The sequence below is a fragment of the Haliotis asinina genome, chromosome 2, assembly GCF_037392515.1.
Source record: "Haliotis asinina isolate JCU_RB_2024 chromosome 2, JCU_Hal_asi_v2, whole genome shotgun sequence".
In the NCBI taxonomy this organism is placed as follows: Eukaryota; Metazoa; Mollusca; class Gastropoda; order Lepetellida; family Haliotidae; genus Haliotis; species Haliotis asinina.
The window spans coordinates 91,568,921-91,591,644 of NC_090281.1; the positions used below are offsets into that span (position 1 = coordinate 91,568,921).

The 22,724-nt window shown below is 39.8% G+C and overlaps 1 protein-coding gene across 2 annotated transcripts in view; it reads left to right on the forward strand.

Annotated features, from left to right (window-relative positions):
• LOC137273009 (gamma-aminobutyric acid receptor alpha-like) overlaps nucleotides 1-22,724 on the forward strand; it is a 31,778-nt gene that overhangs the window by 6,767 nt on the left and 2,287 nt on the right. For both annotated transcript variants that reach the window (XM_067805448.1, XM_067805450.1), the window contains 7 exons: nucleotides 4,985-5,040; nucleotides 5,554-5,666; nucleotides 7,419-7,486; nucleotides 14,934-15,163; nucleotides 18,395-18,477; nucleotides 19,037-19,177; nucleotides 19,749-19,901. In XM_067805448.1, coding sequence (XP_067661549.1) covers nucleotides 5,009-5,040; nucleotides 5,554-5,666; nucleotides 7,419-7,486; nucleotides 14,934-15,163; nucleotides 18,395-18,477; nucleotides 19,037-19,177; nucleotides 19,749-19,901 — 820 coding nt within the window. In that variant the 5' untranslated portion in view covers nucleotides 4,985-5,008. The remainder of the gene's footprint in view (nucleotides 1-4,984; nucleotides 5,041-5,553; nucleotides 5,667-7,418; nucleotides 7,487-14,933; nucleotides 15,164-18,394; nucleotides 18,478-19,036; nucleotides 19,178-19,748; nucleotides 19,902-22,724) is intronic.

Genomic DNA, 22,724 nt, shown 5'->3' on the forward strand with positions numbered 1-22,724 from the left:
TGAGTTCATCACCTTGCTGGAAGCTCCACAGTGCTGGCAAACGGAGGATCGGAAACCATTTCGGGGCTATAAACTACAATGCTGACAGGCACAGACACAGGACAGCCAAATATGGCCAAACAGCCAAACATCGCTTCACCAAGCTAAAAAAGCTATCGTTGCACTAAGACATTCTTTAACGCTGACATACGATAGTTGTAGCTGTAAACTCGCTTTGGGCCCCGGTATTTGTCAAATCTGACTGTGAGTTCGCTTGTGCGAAGCATAAAATCTGTGAATAGGTTCTTTTGGGACTCCAACTATATGACTGAGTGTCTTTATTTGTAATCTCTTGAAATCTGTTTTAACAGATTTGTCTCTGGCATGGCTCTTCCGAACACATCAAGGCTTTGAGAAATTGACAGATACGTTGTTGTGAAGAGCAGGAATTCGGACTTTTAATGAATGAAAAGAGACAACATAGAAACGTACATAAATCACTAGCCATTATTATAATGAAAGCATTATTCTTAATTCCGGAAGAAACTCCACAATATAATGTCATCAGTAACATCTTCGGTCAAGTCTTCCAGCTGAATTATACAGGAGTAATCTTCCTTTAATGGAGAATAGGATAACATCCATGTGTTCCATAGACAGGAAGTGTAATTAAGGGGCATGGCGATTTAGCAGGTTGAGTCGCCTATTCATTCAGGCCCCTATTCCCCTTGTGAAAGATGGTGATCGTCTTGACCGCCGGATTCTTGAGCAGAGGACAAATCTTGTGGGGTCCAGCAGCTTAAGGTCCGTTGCCTGAATGATGTCATTTATGCCTGCCCCATATCAGTTAAGCTAACAGTCATTAACCGTTACTTTGATGAAACCTTCCTAAATTGGTCGTTTAGAAGACCACTAGTTTTGCCAGGTTTGAAGGTCTAACTGTGTGGGGTAATAGCTAGGGTATATAATGTGTGGGCTAATAGGATACAAAGAAAGAGATCTAGACATTTTTGAATTCAGTATTTCATCGCCGTCTTAGTATTCGCGATGGACACTGACATAGGTTTTCGACGACATGACTCAGACATGATTAGTCCCCCTCGCCCCAACCCCCACCCACTTTAGATTGTAATGCCTGTCACGTTTTAAAAATTAAGAGCGGAACTTACGCTTGCAATATCATGTGCACTAGTGAATCTCTTTTGATTACCTCCAAAACGTTCATTCTACGTTTAACTGCACGGGGTGGTCGAATTCGCTTACTCGACTAATACATGTCACAATATCATGTTTGCGTTAAGATGATGACTCACTATGTCAATCACTGGTTGGATGGGTGTATGTGACAGTTAAATATCTCAATAAGGACTAGGAAACGGTTCGAACAATTGGAGAGGGAAAGACAATAAAATAATAATATAATAATAAAATAACAATTCCTCGAATCTCTTTGTTTACTTTCTTAATCTAATCTAGCAAGATTCATCAAGTGATTTCACCGCCTCGTAATAGGATTGTCTTTCGGCAACCCTACAGGAAAGGAGGTGTAAATATTCAGCTTCTGGTTTACCGAGGCGTAAATAAAAGCTTTTAAAGCAGCACTCAACACTGAGTCATCAGAGGTGCACGTGGCAGCAGAGAGCGAGAAACATTTTACGGTCTAAATGCTTTTTCACAACCTACAGTTAAGCCGAAACGACGGCCCACACTTTTAGAAAGTCGTCATGTCCACATTACTGAGGAAGATCTATTTCTGTAGATTGTTTAGTGTCGAACAGAGTTCACAAGAGGGCTCAGCTCATGAACATCCCTTCACACCGCTAATAACTCTGGGCACACATTTATCATCCAGGTTCAGAGGGTACAAATATTTATTGTCCGTGAAATATACTCTGTGGTAATTACATCGATCCGTCTTGTGGTGCGTCTGTGGACATACAATGTGGCAAGTCAAGGTGCGGGCATGGTCGGTAGTGACGACAAACAAGTGAAGTACTTGAAAAGGTTTCATTAGGCGACTTTTGGACTATCTAAGGACAGGAATTACACAGAAAGAGATAAAACAACCCGTCTGGAGGCGTATCTGATGGTACCGGGAGCTGATAAATATAAAAGTATCCTTTCAAGATCTCACGACCCTAGAAGAATATCAAATGGTTAGTTCTTAGTGGAATCTGTTTGGAAGTTGAAGACATACAACACAACCTGCTTAACTGTGCAAGCTCGTCGCAAATGAAAAATAACATAGTGGTCAATATGTTGATGTGTGAGAAAGGTTAATATGAGTTTAGGGGAACAACTACACGCGACACACATCTCGTAGTATGGACACGCCCTTAATTCATTGTCACTCATGATGTGGATGATGAATAAAAATGGAGGCGAATCTTGGATTCGAACACGTGATCAGTAGATCCCGTCATGACAAAGGGACGTCACACTGGACAACGAACTACTGAGTCTTAGACTCGTGACTCTCCCTTGTGTAGATATTCAGAAATAATATGGCTTGTGAGAGTGATGGGGAGGATTATCAAGAACGATGGCCTCTTTGAGAAGGCAGTTTTCAACCTTCAGACCACACTGGTTATAATGACTTTGACATTAGGCGTCATTAATGTCTCTGTTTATATCATGTATCTCCGTATCTCTGTTTAAAGTGTACTCCAAAGTATCATTTGGCTAAATATTGAAATCGTATAGACATAATTACTTTCATATGAACTCGAGTCTGATGAAATGAAAATACACAACGAAATTTGACGATCGTAAATGTTAATGAGACACTTTAGATTACACCGTCATTTTGAAACAAGGAAACCTGAACATGTTAACAGTTATAATTAAATGAATGAAAAATTTACATTTCGCCTGTCATTTTAGGGCAGCAATCCTTTGATACTGGATAGATATCAGCATAGGAAGTGTAATGGAAACATTCCAAGACATCACCATGGCCTAATATTCTAACGTTTCGGACATCTAAGAGCAAAGTTTACCTTCAGTATTGTTGAAGCAAAGCAAGAAACGAGTGCAATGTTTGTCTGTCAATCATCACACTGCCCATCAAACATGAATGAGTGAGTGAGTGAGTGAGTGAGTTCAAAGCCGCTTTAAGTATTATTCGACGAATATCTCAGCCAATTCTCAGTTTGTCGTTTAGCGCCGGACGGAACTCTGTGAATAAACCAGTCTTGACCAGACAATCCAGTGACTGACATGATGAGCACTGATATACGCAACTGAGATCGTATTACGTACGTCAGTTAAGTAGGCAAACATGACCACCCGATCCAAACTGCGCTGTCGTGGTCGCTGCTGAAATTGCTGTGTAAGCATTGTGCAGCCATATGAAAGTGCGAATGAATTGTATCTATGCGTACGGCCCCGACGTTTTGTCCCATTTGTAAGAAGTAATGGTGTAATTAAGTAATGACTAGTTGTTGCATTCCTATCCATTATAGCAACATGATCAAATATACGTAAATGCTACATTACAAGAAATGGTAAAGGGTCAAATGTAAAACACTTTCAAAAATTACGTTGATGGCGAATAGTAGTGTAACATGAGTGAGTGAGTGAGTTTAGTTTTACGGCACACTCAGCAATATTCCAGCTATATGGCGGCGGTCTGTAAATAATCGAGTCTGAACCACACAATCCAGTGATCAACAACATGAGCATCGATCTCGCAATTGGGAACCGATGGCATGTGTCGACCAAATCAGCGAGCCTAACCACCCGATCCCGTTAGTCGCCTCTTACGACAAGCTGAGTCCCCTTTTATGGCAAGCATGGGTTGCTGAAGGCCTATACTACCCCGGGACTTTCACGGGTCAGTAGTGTAACAACGCTACCATCCTTTAATACCGAAAATATGTTGATATGAATCATTATCCGACTACATTGGTTTTGCCATATAGTAAAATTTTAATACATTTTAGTACAATTGAAGTACAATGGAGTTTATAACTATCAAACTGACACTTTGAAGAATGATATATTTCATACAAAGCACATGTTGTACAGTTAGATGTGATGTTCTTAGCATCAATTCACTGTAGCTTGCACTAACTCTACAGCATCAGAGACATTTCAGAGATTAGTTAATCATGTCATTCCATGATGCACTGCAATTACATCCTCATGCCAGTACCCATCTACAGCAGTAAATTGGGCTCAGAAAAGTTCATCTGATAACAAATACAAAATGTAACATAAAAACATATTTCTGTTCATTTGGCAATGTGGAAATGACTCAGCAGGTGTGAGATTGGTATACTTCTTATGATGAAGACTTTAGATAACACCAACTTTAATCGAAACTTTAATGGTTTGCTGTAGAAGAAATATAAGCAGGGCGTCTCTCTTGGTTGTTGTATTGAAAAATCTAATATTGGTCACAGCAAATCATTAAGATGAGGATTGTTCCGTTGAGCACTAAACGAGAAAGAGGCTAAGGAAATTAGACTGAGGTTTCTTTAAGAGGCTGGGGCAATATTCCTGGCAGTAGGTGGCACTGTGGTCTTTTATCACTTAAATTAAGAACACTTGCCTTGACGAAGGAAACAAATGACTCTCTCTGCAGTATGGATTTGGAGAGAAGAGCCAGATCAATATACATTATTGCCCAGATTCTCAGACGAGTATGCCCTTGTAAGACCCCTCGAGGGGGCGCTTGAGCCTTTGTTGTGTTTCATGCTGCTGCTTAACTTTATTGGGTGTTAGGCCGAACAAAGACTGTGCGTTTGCGGTTGTTACAGTGACTATCAGATCCTGAGATAGTGACACTTTGTCACTTCTTCATAGCTAATACCTGAGAGTGGTTATTTCCTGCCACATGTGGGGATATAAAATCAGTTAGTAACGCGTGTACTACACAAAAATAACTATTTTGTGTGTATTTTGTGTTATGGAAAAACTAAGTATGTTATAAAATTAACACACAGTTTTATACGTCACTGTTGGGAATCTGTTTAGGACAGAATGTTTTTTTATATTTCAGGAAATCCATGCCAGTATAGACGTCATGGCGAGTTTATTAACGATTTCTGTTTTAATGTAAGTAAACTGCTTTCCATTTTGTTTCAATATTTATCTTCATTATTTACATACAGAGATGAAACTTAACTTAGACGAACAAAAACAACAGCACCTTTATCATTCTGATAATGATAATGATTCTCCATACAAGACATCGAGAATCTTAAAACATTTAAATAATCCTATTCAAAATAGCTACTACAATGATAGGAATAAATATTATAAGGACGAACTGAAGCAAATCGCATGAACACATGTTCAGACAAACCACTATATTCTATCAGTTCGAATCGGGATTATAACCTACGATCATAGGATTCGGGATCGCTCAGGGGACGCAACTCTCCACAACGAATAGCGATGCTTTAATCTTCTGGGAAATGCATGCCCCTAGCAATGTAATTAGACGTATTTACATGACAAATTTACAGTTATCAAGACAAGAAAATTTTGTCACCTCATTCTCAGACGTGTAATTTTGTGCTGCTTGGTGTCAGACAAATTACCTGCATTTCTCGTATGTCCTTGAAGATTGAAGGTGACGGTGTCCGCAGCGTGGAATTATGGGGGAGGTATGAACATGACGACTTTGCTCGACAGTCTGCTGGATGATTATGACAGACGACTGAGACCGGGCTTCGGAGGTGAGCATATGGCATCAGCCGATACATCAGGGGGCTAAACTAATTAGCAGTTATTGGTTTTAACTATGGAATAATAACCCAGCTTTGTATATTAGGTTTGCATATGGATGGGGGCAGCTTAACGTGCAGATATTTCTGTTTAAAGAAACTAAAGCTGAAACAGTCTATAAGTACAGTGAGCACTTTGTTGTGGTCAACTGCCCACTTCGTAACTGCTCAACATCAGTATCATGAAAGATAGATTTCGTTGGTATCAATATCATATCTTACAAATTAGGATAATGCATCAGAAGTTTGTAGGTCAGACTGGTAAGACTCATTGTCAGTGCAGGTACCTTGACTCCCACTACCAGCAATCCCGGGGCAGTGGGCAGTTAAGCAGCTAAAGCATTCACGCCGAAGACCTAGGTCTACTGACTGCGTGTATGCAATGTGTGCAATTCTTGGTTTCCTCTCGCCATGATATTGCTGGAGTATTGACATAGCGACAGAAACCTAAACTCAGGGAATGGGACTCTTTCCAGGCAGGACAGCCTAGACGAACCCACCAAGAGAGAATATGGACGGAGTTCAGCTTTCTGCATTATCCTGAGTGTCAGAAGGGTTTGCTCCCGGTGAAAAACCCGGGCACACTCGTGATTTGCGTGACATAAATATATCAACTTGTCCTTTCTAACCAGGACAAGATCCTTTTTGCACGATTGTTCTCAGGCTGTATATGTGTCAAAAGACGTTTGAAAGGATGATTATCCGTTGTGCCCAGGACCACGTTTTACAGCGATTATAGTGCTACGAGTATCGTAGCTTCCATACTTTAACATAGACTTACCTACAGTGGTAACATCGCTTGTGAAACAGGACCTTGGACACCTTCAGGGTCGCAACGTGGGGCCAAAGCTACGGGCGTGGAAGAGACGGTAATGGAAACATGTCATCATTTTACTTATAAGATATCCTGTTTGTATGTGACCCTCATTTAATTCCGCCTTTGGCAATGTTCCAGCCATATTACTGCGGGAACACCAGGGTATCGATGTACAAAGCGATCTTAGCGCTACGTTGATCATAAGTCCCACACCATAACATAAAGTTACATCTGGCGCAGCGCTAAGGTTGTCCAACGGTACCCAGAAATGAACTTCGTACACTGGGGGAATTAAACCCGATGCTTGGGCGGGGAGCGAGGCGCGAGGCATGAGGCGTGAGGCGTGAGGCACGAAATCTTAAACGAACCAACAGACTACCCAACAGTCCCAGAATTCCACGAAACTCATAACGAGGTATCGTGGTCGGTGGTAGGATGAATTCCACCATGACGGTAATACTGATATATTACCATGCCCTGCTATGGCCATTCAACAACATGTTCCGTTAACTGTTCATAATTTGAATTTCCTTTGGGGTGAAGAAAGGCATCTGTCGACAATTTAATTAACTGAAATAAAGCCGAAATTTGATTCTTAAGGAATAACCCCTGGAGTATTGCAAACTTAATATTTGTCCCCTGAGGAGACGTTTTCCTCCCAAGCAAAATGCGGACTATTTGTCAGTGGCCCCGACACGACATTGATTGATATTGTCTCAACTCTGGCTCGCCCTCCTTGCAACGAAATAATGATTTATGTTCCCAAAGTTTAACACCGAATAATAGTTTGACAAATTCAGCGCTAACAGCCTTCATTCATTCGACGAGCCTACTGTTCTTAAAGCCTGTCCCTTGCATTAAGTGTTAGAGTGAAATTTATCTTGCAGGTCCTCCTCTCGTCGTAAAGACAGACATACTGGTTCGATCCATGGGGCCGATGTCAGAGAAGGATATGGTAAGTGAAGCGACAGGCTGTAAAACAAATTAGTATCCGTTGACATCAAGCTTCTGGCCATACCAAGCAGTTGCTGGTCATACTCCTAAGGCATTATGTTCCTAAATGAAACATCCTCATCAAAGCAGGCTGAGATCCTCTCGACGTGGTATACAAGGAAATGCTTATTGGCTTTACTCTTTCGTTGTTTTTCAATTCATTTGCTTGGACTGTAATCTTGGTCATAACACACCTTATCCCTTATATCACACATTGGGATGAAGAACATTTAGAGAGCTTTTACTATGGACGTCAAGACTTTGCCTTCTTTTATATAGCTGATCATAGTTGAAGGAGTTTGGAACAAACAGGAACAGTCTACAGCATAATGTGGTTGATGTTTGATATAAGCTAATTTATCTTGTCTGAGATGCTCAACAGCTCTGTATATGTGCTCACCACAGGCCTGGACATTGGTATGACATCATTGGGTGACCAATAGACACAGTTTCGGATCTAAAGTGTCTCAAAGTATCAAAGAAACAAATTGACTAGAAAAGTTACACAAAAATCAATATTGCAAATACTCCATTTTTCAAACTGTTTCTAAATGTACTGTGTTTGATTTGATAATATTTCTGATTGGCTTTTCTAAACTATACATCAGGCTCCAGAAAGTTAGCTGTGCTGTAATTCAATTTAACAAATACTGTCTCTTTGTCTGTTGAAATGCTTAAATCATATTCATGTCCCTGCGTATGTACCAGACCTTGAATTAACCTGAAGAATCATACGTTTACCTCTTGGCAAACGATTATTTTGTTCAATTGCCTTCATATTAACCTTATGTGCTATTGATGTTTCATCATCCGAAGAATTAATAGTGTTTAGGGTATCTCAAGAGGAATAATGTAAGTTAATGTAAGTCTTGGTCGTCTCGATGTTTCTTGCTCATCTATCAACGTTATGATATACAGTACAGTTATAAAGAAATAGCTAGCATGTATCACAATGTACTCAATGCTTGTGTCTGAACGCGGACTATACATAAATGTAGCTATTAGCCAGCTGATGTGTTTCTACTGACAGTTTAATCTAGATGTGTTTAAGGAAGGCACTTTTTAACTCCAATCTATCTTCGCGGCCCGCAGAACATGGCATCGTGGGGTCCAACAAATACATTCAGGGCGGTTAATTTTCTACATTTTGCGAGAGCTCTCTGACTTTAATTAAACTAGATTGGCATTGGAGATTGCAAAAAAAATCCGCCGCATCAGATTAAGTGTCATTCGGTATGTTTTTATGCCGGTGTCCGGACATATGTCGAACGGAATAAGTAGAGAGTGCTATAAAAGAGATGAAAAATTGGTAGTTGCTGTTATCGACCGGACCTTTGGTTGATTGAATAAGAGACAATGTACATACATTGTCACAGTAGTGATTGATACTTCGTTTTTCATGCATTAGTTTGTTCAATGAGGTCAAGAAATAGTAAGACATGTAAACCTGACATCTGGAAACGATGGAACCTCGATGAAATTTGAATCTGTTCAAATTCCTTTCCCTGGTGTAATGTGTTCTTGAAAAAATGCACTAATCCGCACATATAACAATCCTCAGTTTATCACATTTATTCCACTCGGACCCCGCCTCCTGACACAGAACCGAACATTTCTTCTTGTGTCTCTTAATGGCAATCAGAGATAAGGCACAATAAATGCCATCAGGCCTTTCGGTATGACAAAGACGAGGAAGTCAAAATTATGCGGTTTAATATGATGTACATAAAGACAATTCCAATCAGGCTACCAACGTCTAAATATATGGTAGACGTGTGGTGATTGCGCGGTTTGGGCATTCATGAACCGTGGTTTGTGGCTAAAATGTATGTCCTGTATTTCCACATATGGTAATTAACCACACGGTGCACCTCTGTGGTCTTTCCTGCAAGACAAAGCTGTCCCACGGTAGTATAACTGAAGTACTTCAACTCGCTCATTCACTCATAATGCAGGTGTAGCATTATATATACAGTTAACCTTTGAAAGCAATAATTACCAGCGTCGTTGGTAGTAAGCAGCCCGCTTATTGCACTGGTGACGGCTAAATACATGACGTTGACATGACGTTGATTTTGAAGTTAACGAGGCACATCATTCGTTGTACTGTTGGATAGCGAGAATCTGTAGTTTTTATCAATAAATTTGTCAGTATTGAAGTTTCCGACATCTAAAACGCCATTCAAAGAACTAACAACAAACAGCGTATGTATGCGAAGGTAGCGATATACTCATTATTGCATTTAATGGATATTTGATATATCAGTAACACAGTTATAATGTTATAGTATGAATGTCTAGCAGCATTTTGTGATGTCATTACAATTCCAACACTGACAATGGATACTATTGAGCGTGAAAGGCAAACTTACGCCGAAGAGATAGCTGAAAAGCATGTATAGAACCGAATGTCGCGAAAAGTGGAAGCATATCCTTACGCTGCTTGTTTCTGTGTACTGGATTTGAAAATGAATCATGTTTAGTTTCATAAATATAATTAATATGTGATAAACATACGCAAACTCCAGACAGCTTTGCGTCCTTTGAATCACATTGATACATGGGCAGGAGTATATGTACATTGTCCGTTATTTCTTATGCCGTCTGAGCATGTCAATACCATCTGGGTGATTTAGGACATTTAATCGACACACGTATCAGTCAACATCCGACGCTTACTGATACAGAACTGACGACACGGAAAAAGTAACCTGGAAAACCTACACTTCCAGCAATCACCTTAATGTTGTGTACATGTATTGACAACAACAGCCGTAGCTCCATCCATCCTTATGTGAAGTATCATTCAGGAACAGATGAACAATTACAGATAATAATACAAACTGTATGACGATGATGAAAGCGTTTTTATATCTTTTGACTTGAGTTGATTATTCTGATCAGATGATTCATACGGCGTATTTGTGTATTTCCATCACTGAAACTCCCAGGAATAAATCACCATGGCAACAAGACACAATGCTACTTGAATCGTATAAAATTGGATATCCTCTGGGATAGTGCAATCAATCGAGTGGAAAGATGATTGAAAGTTGTTTGAGTCACCAAAAGTTCAACTGAGATATTAGAAATAGATAGTGATGGCGAAAAGAGTTTAAATGCACAATATATAATTTTTATTCGTTGCACATGTTTTACATATGCCACTGTCCACGTTTCCTGTGGGTGGGTGAGTTTTGAAATGTGCACGTTTTAGTTATACCAGAATGCGTATGCTTTATGTTGGAGCAAGTGATACGGCTGTGATGTTTTTATCAAAGTGGTATTTGTACCACTAATTTGATGTCTTTGTATGGCATCTAGAAGTGATGGACACAGATGCATTTTATGGACGCTACTCCGAAACGTGTCCCTCATAAGTAAGACGTTGACATCCATGAAAACTCCCTTCACCACATGTATGGTATTGACCATCTCATAATCATAGGGAACGGACGATTGTGCCCTAGTCACATATCACACTTATCTTAAGAAGGGTGCTACTACACGGAAACCACCATCCTTTCCCAGTTTATTTAACAAAATGTTATAGAGGAGGCAGGTTTCTTCGAAATATTGAGTGTAGTGGGTGTTTAGTTTTACGTCGCTTATAGCAATCTATCAACAATATCATGGTGGGGACACCAGAAATAGGCTTCACCCATTGTATCCATGCATGGAATCGAAACAGGTGGAATCGAAGGCGAAGGCACTTCGGCATACCGAGCAAACGCTTTAACCGCTGGGCTACCTCATCATCTCTCTTTGAAATATGATGTGTGCACTTGGTAACGTCCGTTAACAACTACAGGTGTCGTGAAACTCACTGAGGATTCCGAGTGAGTGAGTCAGTGAGTGTAGTTTTACGGGGCTTTTAGCAAGATTCCAGCAATATCACGGCGGCAGACACCAGAAATGGACTTCACACATTGTACCCATGTGGGGCATTGAACCCGGGCCTTCGCACACGTCTTAGACACTAGGCTACCCCACCGCTCCCCGATCGATTTCGATAGCTCATTGAAAGGAAATAGTAATTTAGGATGGTTGATCAATTCCTCACACAAACGTTTCGGCATGATGGAAGGTATATACCAATGTTGAGATAGTGACTTATATTGATTGGTTTAGCAAGGTCGGTGACGTCCATCCAGATGTAGTGTCAGCTGCAGTTGTGGATATGTCTATCATCCGTAACACAACCACCGGGAAAACACAACCATCGGGAAAACACAACCATCGGAACACACAACCATGGGGAAAACACAATCATGGGGAAAACACAACCATTGGGAAAACACAACCATCGGGAAAACACAACCATGGTGAAAACACAACCATGGTGAAAACATAACCATTGTGAAACCACAACCATCGGGAAAACACAACCATTGGGAACACACAACCATGGGGAAAACACAACCATTGGGAACACACAACCATGGGGAAAACACAACCATCGGAAAACACAACCATCGGGAAAACACAACCATCGGAACACACAACCATGGGGAAAACACAACCATCGGAAAACACAACCATCGGGAAAACACAACCATTGGGAAAACACAACCATCGGGAAAACACAACCATCGGGAAAACACAACCATCGGAAAACACAACCATTGGAAAATACAACCATGGTGAAAACACAACCATTGGGAAAACACAACCATTGTGAAAACACAACCATCGGGAACACACAACCATTGTGAAAATACAACCATTGTGAAAACATAACCATCGGGAAAACACAACCATTAGAAAACACAACCATTGTGAAAACACAACCATTGTGAAAACACAACCATCGGGAACACACATCCATCGGGAAAACACAACCATTGTGAAAACATAACCATCGGGAAAACACAACCATTGGGAAAACACAACCATCGGGAAAACACAACCATCGGAAAAAACACATTCAACCATCATGATCAACCAGTGTAAGCATGATGATGTCGATGTACCTCGTGATGCAAATCTAACAAAACTTACAGGATGTCCCTGGTTAGGACTGGTTCCTTGGCCATGAGTCCACAAAAAAGGATTATATGATCAAACGTGTCTTGGTTTAGCGAGAAAAATCACATGTTGACGTATGATCAGTTCGTGACTGGAATGTTTCCGAGTACGCATTTTAAGCAAATATACATTTACAAAATACAAAACGTATAGACATGTAATTACATGTGCAATGTAATTCCAGTACTGTGTCCTGTAAACCAGCAAACATTATAGAGATACTTGATATGTTAAGATCATCGTTCACATAACATATTGCAATGCAACTCCTGCATCCATATTTGGAGGACTCGTATGTGTTAACGGTACAGTTTGGCTTCAAGAACGACAGAAAACAACCAATGTTTAATGCAGTGGCAGCCTTTCGTGTGCTGATAGAAAAGATCTCAAACCAAATAATATTAAGCGATTTTGGTACCAGAGACACGTCGGCGTGGCCACAGTCAACTAACCTCACACCATTCCCCGGCTTCCCTAACGTTGATACATGGATTCATTCAGAACAAAGCGTTATGATGAAGTGTTTATGATTTCCAGAGGCCGTGCCACTGTTTCTGATATTAATGCCCCCATGCGGATCTATTCTGTCTTTGTCTCATGGGTCGCAATGATGACGTGATCAATACCATTCTCTCTCGCATTTGTGCCAAGTCGTCAAGGAATACTGGCGAAGAAACCTGGTGTAAAGCAATTATCGCGCCTTAAAATTGTCCGTAATTGGAGTTGCGTTTCTTTAATGGTTCAGTATACATGTACCCATAGTCCAATGTCACTGGTTCTCGGCAATATCTGAATATGGGAAGCGAATAATACATCATCATCTGCTGTGTAGCCATCGCTCCTAATTATTAACCATGTTTACAGAAATTAATTTTACAAATGTCCCTGGATCAAAGCGGTTTCGGGAGAGCTGTACGTTTCGTGGAAACGTCAGATGCCATCAGACGGGCTTCCAGTGCACATGTATTGAGATAACGATGCCTGTGTATCCTGTTGCCTTTGGTGCATGATAAGACTTAGTAAATATGTTTGATCGATGATTATGTAATAAAGTCACTCAGTACTCGGAGTCTTTTTACGACATCACACTTCTGCTTCGTGGTCAGAAGAACGGACACAGTTTCAGGCAGATTTTAGGGCAACCAGTCCTACATGCACGCATTGCACAGTATGCAGGCTTTTCACGGGTTCACGTTTTGTTAATGATAAATGCGTCAAAGACTTGTGTCAACAACAAGGGTTTGATTATTACGTCAAAATGATCAGTGTATACTTTACCACAGACGGTACAAGTAAACACACATTCAAGGGAAACACGTGTCAACCTATTTTTTATTGTATGCTTGTTAGGTCAGTGCAACCTTGTTAGGTCAGTGCAACCTGTTCATAGGATACGTTTGGAGATGCCCTTCAAACATGTACGGTAGACAGTCGTAAAATGTTACAAGGTTATTAAATGACCCATGTTTAATTAAGGTATACTGAGAACAACGCTTTGGTGTTCTGTTAGTTTTTATTTCATGTGTAAGCAGTGAAAAAGAGATGTCCATGGCAAACCCGATCAGCTGTTGTGGCAACAGTATGTATGTATGTATGTATGTATGTATGTAAGTGTGTGTGTGTGTGTGTGTGTGTGTGTGTGTGTATGTATGTACGTATGTGTGTGTGTGTGTGTGTGTACGTAAATCATGCAGATAACTGATATTCCAGCAATTATCGGCTTAAGTTATCAGTAACTATTTGAATTCATGGCACAGGCCTTCCTCGTTGTTCGTATGTCTATGATAGCAAGATGTTCCCTATCTACTTTCAACCAGGCGCGTTAAGCCATCGGACGTGTGACACGTGTTCCACAGTGCTAATTCCAGTGGTTATACAAGTATGTAACCTCTGGAAGATACATCTTTATAGATTCCCTTTAAGATCTCAGTCCTGTGTTTATAGTGGTCAACGTTTAGTCGTTGCGATTGAGTTTCCATCTTATGTATATAAAGAGAAATTGGTTTCTTAAAGTATATTTTTCAATGTTCTTCCTCTAAACGCACTTCAGTGTTATTTGCAAGTAATTTAAGTACCCTTGATAATGAAACCTTGATGGAAAAGCATTTATTTTATGCAGTGCCTTTTAGTGGCCACCATAACCTAGATGGACACTCATGGTGTGTAACCTTTTTATCTAAAATCATTATCCATTCCGAGTTTTCTGTAGGGTACATTCTATGTGTGATCCATGTGATGGGCAAACATGAAGAGGGTCATATTTTCAAAGATTCACGAAACTTGGTGCTGTATCACCTTGTCACTTACACGGGAGGTATTTTTCAACGATAGCTTCTCCAAAGGAATTTCTTTTTGAAACTATTTCCTGAAATGTTTTCCAGATCTACTCTATGGACTGCTACTTCCGACAGTTCTGGCAGGACGCTCGCCTGGCCTTTAACGCAACCATGCAGGGGATTTCGGAGCTCTCCCTGAGTAGCAGGATGCTGGAGAGGATATGGTACCCCGACACATTTTTCCTGAACGGCGGCAGATCATATCTCCATTCCATTACCTCACCAAACACGTTCTTCAGACTGCAGAGTGATGGCAATATATATTTCTCACAAAGGTACAGATTCGTACACTTCTCTGATATGCATTACTGCGTACATTTACATGAATATCCCTTAAGAGTTTGGGAATGCTTACGGTTAAGCATAATTATCATTGGCATCAGGCTCAGCATGAAGGTATATGCGTCAAATGCCATCTGCACATTTCGTTGCGATCTCCAAACTGTAGAATAATCACTAGTCCGACAGAATGGTAAGCATGTGATATGTATTTGAGCAATTTGTTATGATTACCCAATTTGCCCGTGTCGTGACCCTGGCATTCTCGCTAAATGACATTGTGTATTCATTGAAGCTGTTGCGGTATTGCGGTGGACTAGATGAGGTACAATTTATGTATTGGTTGAGATTCTGTTAGCAATCCTTCATGTGTGGAGCCTTGGCGGTGTAAGTCGTACTTGCTGAACATAGATATTCCTTCAGTGCTGTATGTCAGTTGACGTGGAAACTTATAATATTAAGAACGCTACATTCATTCCTGAAACACAAGAAAATGCATAATATGAAAGAGCTTTGTTCAGGCTTGAAAACAGAGTAACACAGGTAGGATAAGTCTATCTTAAGTTTGATTTTCGATTGAAAATATCTAAATTAATTAACAATAATTAACTTATGACACACCTGCTGTGGACATCTAATCTTAAAAAAACAATAAATATTATGCCATTTGGCACAAATCTACATTACATCGTAGGGTCATGTGGTTTAAAATTGATTTCTTATCCCAATCGTCACTGAACCCATTCATTTTAACTAAAATGTATGCAGCCAAAGAGATTTTTTATAAACTGTTGCATGAATGATTGATGCTTGAATAAAAATAATAGATAATAATGAAACTAAATTAGCAAATTAAATTCCGGTCGTTCTTTACATTAAATCAATTCCGATGTACTTTCTTTTGCCCCGCAGTATACATCGCTTATTTTCATAAAGGGAAACATAATTTGCTTTTTTGACGTAAGGTGATTTATGACGACACACTATAATTTGACAAGTTTATGGCTATTCTATTACTATATGCTATGAATGTAACAATTCCATCTCAGTTATTTAATACAGAAACAGCTCACTGCGTCCAATTCCAACGGACCAATCTGCTCCTGTATTAAAACTGTTCTTGCAACTAATACGAGTTGCAACACGGTGAATGCGACTGATCCACTTTGTAACCCATTGTTGTAAAGGGAGAATGGGAAAAGTGTGCGTTTTCATGTCGTGGGGAAATTCCTCCATGATATATGTAACAGCTTGATCAACGATACGCATTAATTTCATCACTTCAGTGTGATTGATTACAACTCGACTGTCTTTTATAGCAATTCTACTCAATTACAAACATAATTTTAGTCATTACTACATTTTGCTTTTCCTTTCTTCATCAATATTTTAACAACTAGTAATAAATTAATTCGTCGGGATGCGTGTAGTCTCTTGCAGCAAAATATCCCAACTTTTAACAGACGGACACCGATATAGAGAAGCAGTCGGTACCAGTGATTACAGTGACTCCAATGTTTTTCTTCCTGGCCACGAAATAGTATTATTAAGCTAAATCCATGTAGGCTGGACTAATATCTTGAAAAGATTATATGAACTTTGTTTTCGGCATCTTGTGAATAACTTCAAAAACTGCGGTAAGTTCTTGCTGAAAATATGAAATATAAATGAATGCCTAATGTATTATATTTGTGACAGTCACGCTAACCTAATATAAAATGTCACTGCAGAGTAATAAGTATAATACAATTTTCATTAACTTAATTTGATGAAAATCTGTTATTTCATAAAATAATGTGTTTAATTTTTCCACGTCAGCGTGTCATTCCAGCCGTTGATTAATTGGTTCTGCTCCTAACAATCCCGAATAGTAAATGAGGGTTTTACTTTCTTTCTTTGTTTGGTTACGCTAATGACAATGAAACTTTAGACAATACTGTTGATGTACTCTTTCAGCCTCTCATTGTGTTACCTAATTAACTATGGTCCCTTGTGTTTATACCAGCTCTGAACAGAATGTAGTATGCCCGTTAGTACTGTATGGCTTGAATGCATGATCTTCTTTCATGTGTGTCTCCAGTGTAAGTGTCTCTGGAGCCAGTGCTGCGTGGACGTGTATACATGTTTTATAACACCGTACAGCTATAGTGTTTATAGTATAGTGTAAATTTTTAAATTATAAACAGTGATCTATTTATTCATTGACACACTAAAGAAATATCAATCATACCATTATCCCTGACTTATTTTGTCCAGTATATATACTCATGATATTGTCACAATGTGCAAGCGACTCTGCTTAAAGTCGATTTTTTTTATAGACGTGGAAAGGGTTTTGTCGCTTCTGTTGACTACTTCAACTGAACTGAATGAAAGCCCCTTGAAAAAATCATGAAATGCATGGCGACTGCGTGTCACTGAGGACAATATATATTTCATAAATGACCATGTGTCGATTTGGACTATATGATAATGTATGTTCCTTCAGTGACAAAGTACGATATTTCGGCGAAAGTGTTTCATGGAAAAGCACATATCATTGAGTCTTTTGGGAATGGTTAGAATTGATCTTCAGTAACCCATGCTTGTCGTAAGAGGCGACTAACAGAAGTGGGTGGTCTGACATGGTAGACACGTCATCGTATCCCTATTGCAGAGATCGATGTTGACTGTTGACCACTAGATTGTCTAGTCAAGACTCGATTATTTACAGACCACCGCCATGTAGTTGTAGTACAGCGTAAATCTCTCACTTTCTCTCTCTCTCTCTCTTTCTCTCTCTTTCTTTCTTTCTTTCTCTCTCTCTCTCTGGTGGTCAGGCTCACTGACTTGGTTGTCACATGTCATTGGTTCCCAGTCGCGCAGATCGATGCTCATGTTGTTGGTCACTGGATTGTATTGTCAAGACTCGATAATTTACAGACCGTCGCCATATAGCTGGAATATTGCTGAGTGCGGCGTAAAACTAAACTATATATATATAGTGAATATAACCTGTGAATATTCGGCTTAGAATTGGTCTATAGCAACACTTGCGTGTCGTTAGGAGCAACTCACAGGATAGGTTGGACAAGCTCACTTCCTTGGTGGACACAAACCATCCTATCCCAAATTACGTAGATCGATGCTGATACTGTTGATCACTGGATTATTTATCGACCGCCGCTATACAGTGCATATTATATAATTTATGTTACTTTGAGGAGTGGGTTTCCATTTCATTCCAGATTGACAATAAAGGCTCATTGCCGGATGGACTTGGAATCGTTCCCAATGGATACTCAGAAATGTCCTCTCAGAGTGGGAAGTTGTAAGTACAAAGTATTAGTTACCATTGATGGTGATGTGATTCGATAACTTTTGATAGCGTACTTAATCAAATCTGTGACCTTATAGCAGAATAAAAGATGACTATAGTCCATGTATAGGTGGCCGTTCAGACAATATGTCCAAAGTCTGTTTTTGTTGGAATAAAATGTCGGATGAAATTATCTAAAACGGGAGTACTGTTATGATTGTACAGGAGAGGAAATAAATTAGAAATTTGAGTTAGAAAGTTACTTGTGTGTTAAACTGCCCGATATTTACTTTGTCTGGTACATATTATGTTCTGATTTGATACTGCAATATTGTTATGATCTAATTTAGACTCATATGTTAAAAATTGGATATCTAATATAATGTTAACACTTGAAAATAAAGGACAAAATGATTGCAGGTTAAATTAGAGCCTGATATTAAGAAATGCAACATCAAGATGAGGTAGCAAGTTTATGATACGAGCCTACATGTCTGACGAACAAGCGTTATTGATGTATGATGTTAACATAAATGACATATTTTAAATTTCATATCATTCGGACAAATAGTTGGCTATTCCCATGATGACGTCATATACATCTGGCGCTATGGCAACATGAATGCGATATCTATATACCCGGATGTAACGATGTCACAATTTGATATTGTTGGTCTTCCTGCAAACAACGCTTCCAAATATCTGAAAGGAGGTACGTATACGAGAGGATTCTTAAAGTAGACATAATCAAAGAGCTAATTTGGTCCTGATAGCAGCAATGATCTTTACAGGTATACTGATGCACATTTTATCGTATTTTGATTACCTAATTTCCAGTATATTGGATCTATATCAACTGATGGAATGTAGACGCAGTCATAGACAGAAATGAATGTCTGTTTATGTCATTAGGTACGCAATGGAAAAGAAATATTTCACAAGATACTTTCTCACAGTAAACATTAACGTGGCATTTAAGACTAGACGTTCTACGTTGGTATTCTGGTGGTTTCGATTCGTGTTTGCGTTCTGTAATCAGGAACAGTGGAAGGTCCTTTAGTTTATAGGAAAGAGACGTGCAGCATGGTCTCGTTCAAAGACAGGAAACTATTCATGTGCAAATGTCATCAGTAATCCTAACGTTTACAGTGAAACCATAAACAAACATGTAATAATACATAACTGCTGATAAATAGATAACGTGAAAGTCAAAGAATGGATGTATACCGTGTGCGGTTGGAGCCGTTACCGGGTGTGCTGATAAACTGTGAATTATGTTACAGCTGTACACTCCATTCTGACGGTGTTCTTCCACATGAGACGTCACACTGGGTACTTCCTCATCCAGGTGTATGTGCCGTGCTGTCTCTTGGTCGTGCTGTCCTGGGTCTCCTTCTGGATCAACAGGGAAGCGACATCCGACAGAATCGCACTCGGTAAACTTACCTTTACTCAAAGCGTTGATAATGGAAGCCGGTGTCCTCTTATTGTGTTACTGATGTAATCCTGAATTCATCTTTCAGTGTCAATGGTGTAAATTATTCCTTCTTACAATTTCGATGATGTGAACTGTGGATGCGTTGATGTAAACCCAGCGTCTTCTATATGATACAAACTGACGTCTTCCTACTCTGTGATGTAAAGTGACGTCTGCTTAATCTGTGATGTAAACTGACTTCTTATACTTCGGTGCAGTCTGATGTGTTCTTGCACTCATGATGTAAACTGACTTCTTATACTTCGGTGCAGTCTGATGTGTTCTTGCACTCATGATGTAAACTGATTTCTTATACTTCGGTGCAGTCTGATGTGTTCTTGCACTCATGATGTAAACTCACGTTTACTTACACTCTTGATGAAAACTGATTTATTCGTACACTGTTCAAGTAAACGGACATCGTCTTGTTCATGTTGGCTGGTTGGTTTGTTGTTTAACGCCGCACTGAGCAATATTCCAGCTATATGGCGGTAGTCTGTAAATAATCCAGTCAGGACATCAGGGACAGCAAGCCAACCACCCGAACACGTTAGTAGATGTTATCGACAAGTATGGGTTTTTAAAGACCAGTTGTAACCCTGATCTTCACGAGTCCACTCTTCATAAACGCTTCTGAGGACTGTTATGTAATCTGACGTCTTCCTACACAGGTAATGACAGTATTACCAGGGGCGTCTTACCGATCACCAGGTTAGCTTCTTGCCATTCACAAACAGAATCAATTTCACTTCAATCATTTTGTCCGGGGTCTGTCATGTTGGTGTGCAACACGCGTTTATAATGACTCCTTTAGAACCTTGATTATATTTTGTATACCAATAACACATTTATTCTACTTATGTACGTTCTATAAAGTCAATTTTTGAAAGCGAAAAAAGCCAATGGTTCCATGCTATTTAAGGTAGCTTGATCAAACGTTGAGTAAACGCTCCCACATCACGTGACCTACGAGGGGAAGTCAATATGTTCATAGAACTCGATATAAAACAGAACACAATGGTTGTGATATTGGTTTTATGTTTCAATATAGTCTCCCTGAACCACGATGCATTTTGCCCATTTGTCTTTGAGACTGTCTATGCCCTTGAAATAGAAGTCTTCAGATTGGTCCCTCAGCCACGCCTCTGTTGTTGCCTTGAGGTCATCATCATTGGCAAATCTTGTTCCACGCAAGTGAGATTTCAAATTGCGAAACAGATAGTAGTCGCTGGGGGCCAGATCTGGACTGTATGGGGGATGGTTTAGTTGTTCGAAGCCACATTGTTGAAGAGAAGCTTGTGCAACACGGCTCTTGTGGACTGGTGCATTGTCGTGGAGAAGCATGACTCCAGCTGTCAACTTCCCACGCCTCTTCTCTTTGATGGCCGCTCTCAATCTTTTCAACAAGTCAGCATAGTAAGCCCCTGTGATCGTAGTTTTAGGTGGTTTATAGTCTATGAGAATCACACCCTTTGAATCCCAGAAAACGGTTGCCATGATCTTGCCAGCAGAAGGTTGTGTTTTGAACTTCTTGGGTGCAGGAGAATGCTTGTGCTTCCACTGCATGGATTTTTGTTTGGTTTCGGGATCCCAGTGATGAATCCAGGTTTCATCCCCAGTAACCAGACGAGCATGAAAGTTATCAGGATCAGCGTTGTAGATGTCCAACAGTTCACGACTGGATTCAACTCTCTGGTGACGATCATGTGCATTTAGGTTACGAGGGACCCATCTTGCGGATACCTTGGACATGTGCAGGTGTTCATGGATCACTGTGCAAACACTTCCATGTGAAATGCCACACTCTGAAGCTATCTCGTCCACCTTTATTCTCCGATCGGACATAATTAAGCGTTGGATCCGGGCAATTGTATCTTCTGTAATGGCTTCAGAAGGTCTTCCTGACCGTGGGTCATCTTCCAAGGAGCTGCGACCTCGCTTAAACTCAGCTGACCATTTTGCCACAGTGGAATATTGAGGGGCTTCCTCGCCATACACATTGATCATGCGTTTGTGGATTTCGGTTGCATTCACACCTTCTTTAGTGAGAAACTTGATAACTGCACGAAACTCAGTTTTGGAGGTTTCCATGATTTGTGCAGGGTAATCGTCTTTTAAAGGCTCTAACTCTCAAGTAAATGCTCGAGGAAGGTTGGGTATCAGTATACAGAGTCACAGATGAATCAACTCAATAATGACACCAATGACAACATCACCAAGGATATATCAGCACCCACTTCTATGAACTTATTGACTTCCCCTCGTAATATCATACAGTTGTCCTAGATAAGTAAACAATTCTGCCAAGTAAACAATTCTGACAAGTAAACAATTCTGACAAGTAAACAATTCTGACGAGTCCCTTGAAAGTTTACTTATCAGGTTTCCACTGTATCTGTTTTCTTTTATATAGGGATATTGATTTGTCTGTCGTGGTGGAATGAGTTATGTAATGCATTCAAAGTATTCCTTGATATTAGAACGAAAACTAAAGATACATGTACATATGATACTCGCATGTATCTTCGATTGTCACTGTAGTAACATATGAAACAGAAACGGTCCTCATAATGAAAGACTTGGGTCGTTTCGAAACTGGTGTCATTATAGAGTTACAAGCATAACGTTGGTCAAACAACACATGTAAGAATGAATGTTAGCACTGATAGAGTTTTTTAATTATTTTGTTTGTAAACAATTTAGTGTCGATATTCACTGTGAAGCAAGAACATGGTTTCGCTATGAGGTTTTGGTTGTTGGACCAAGTGGATTGTTTCAACAG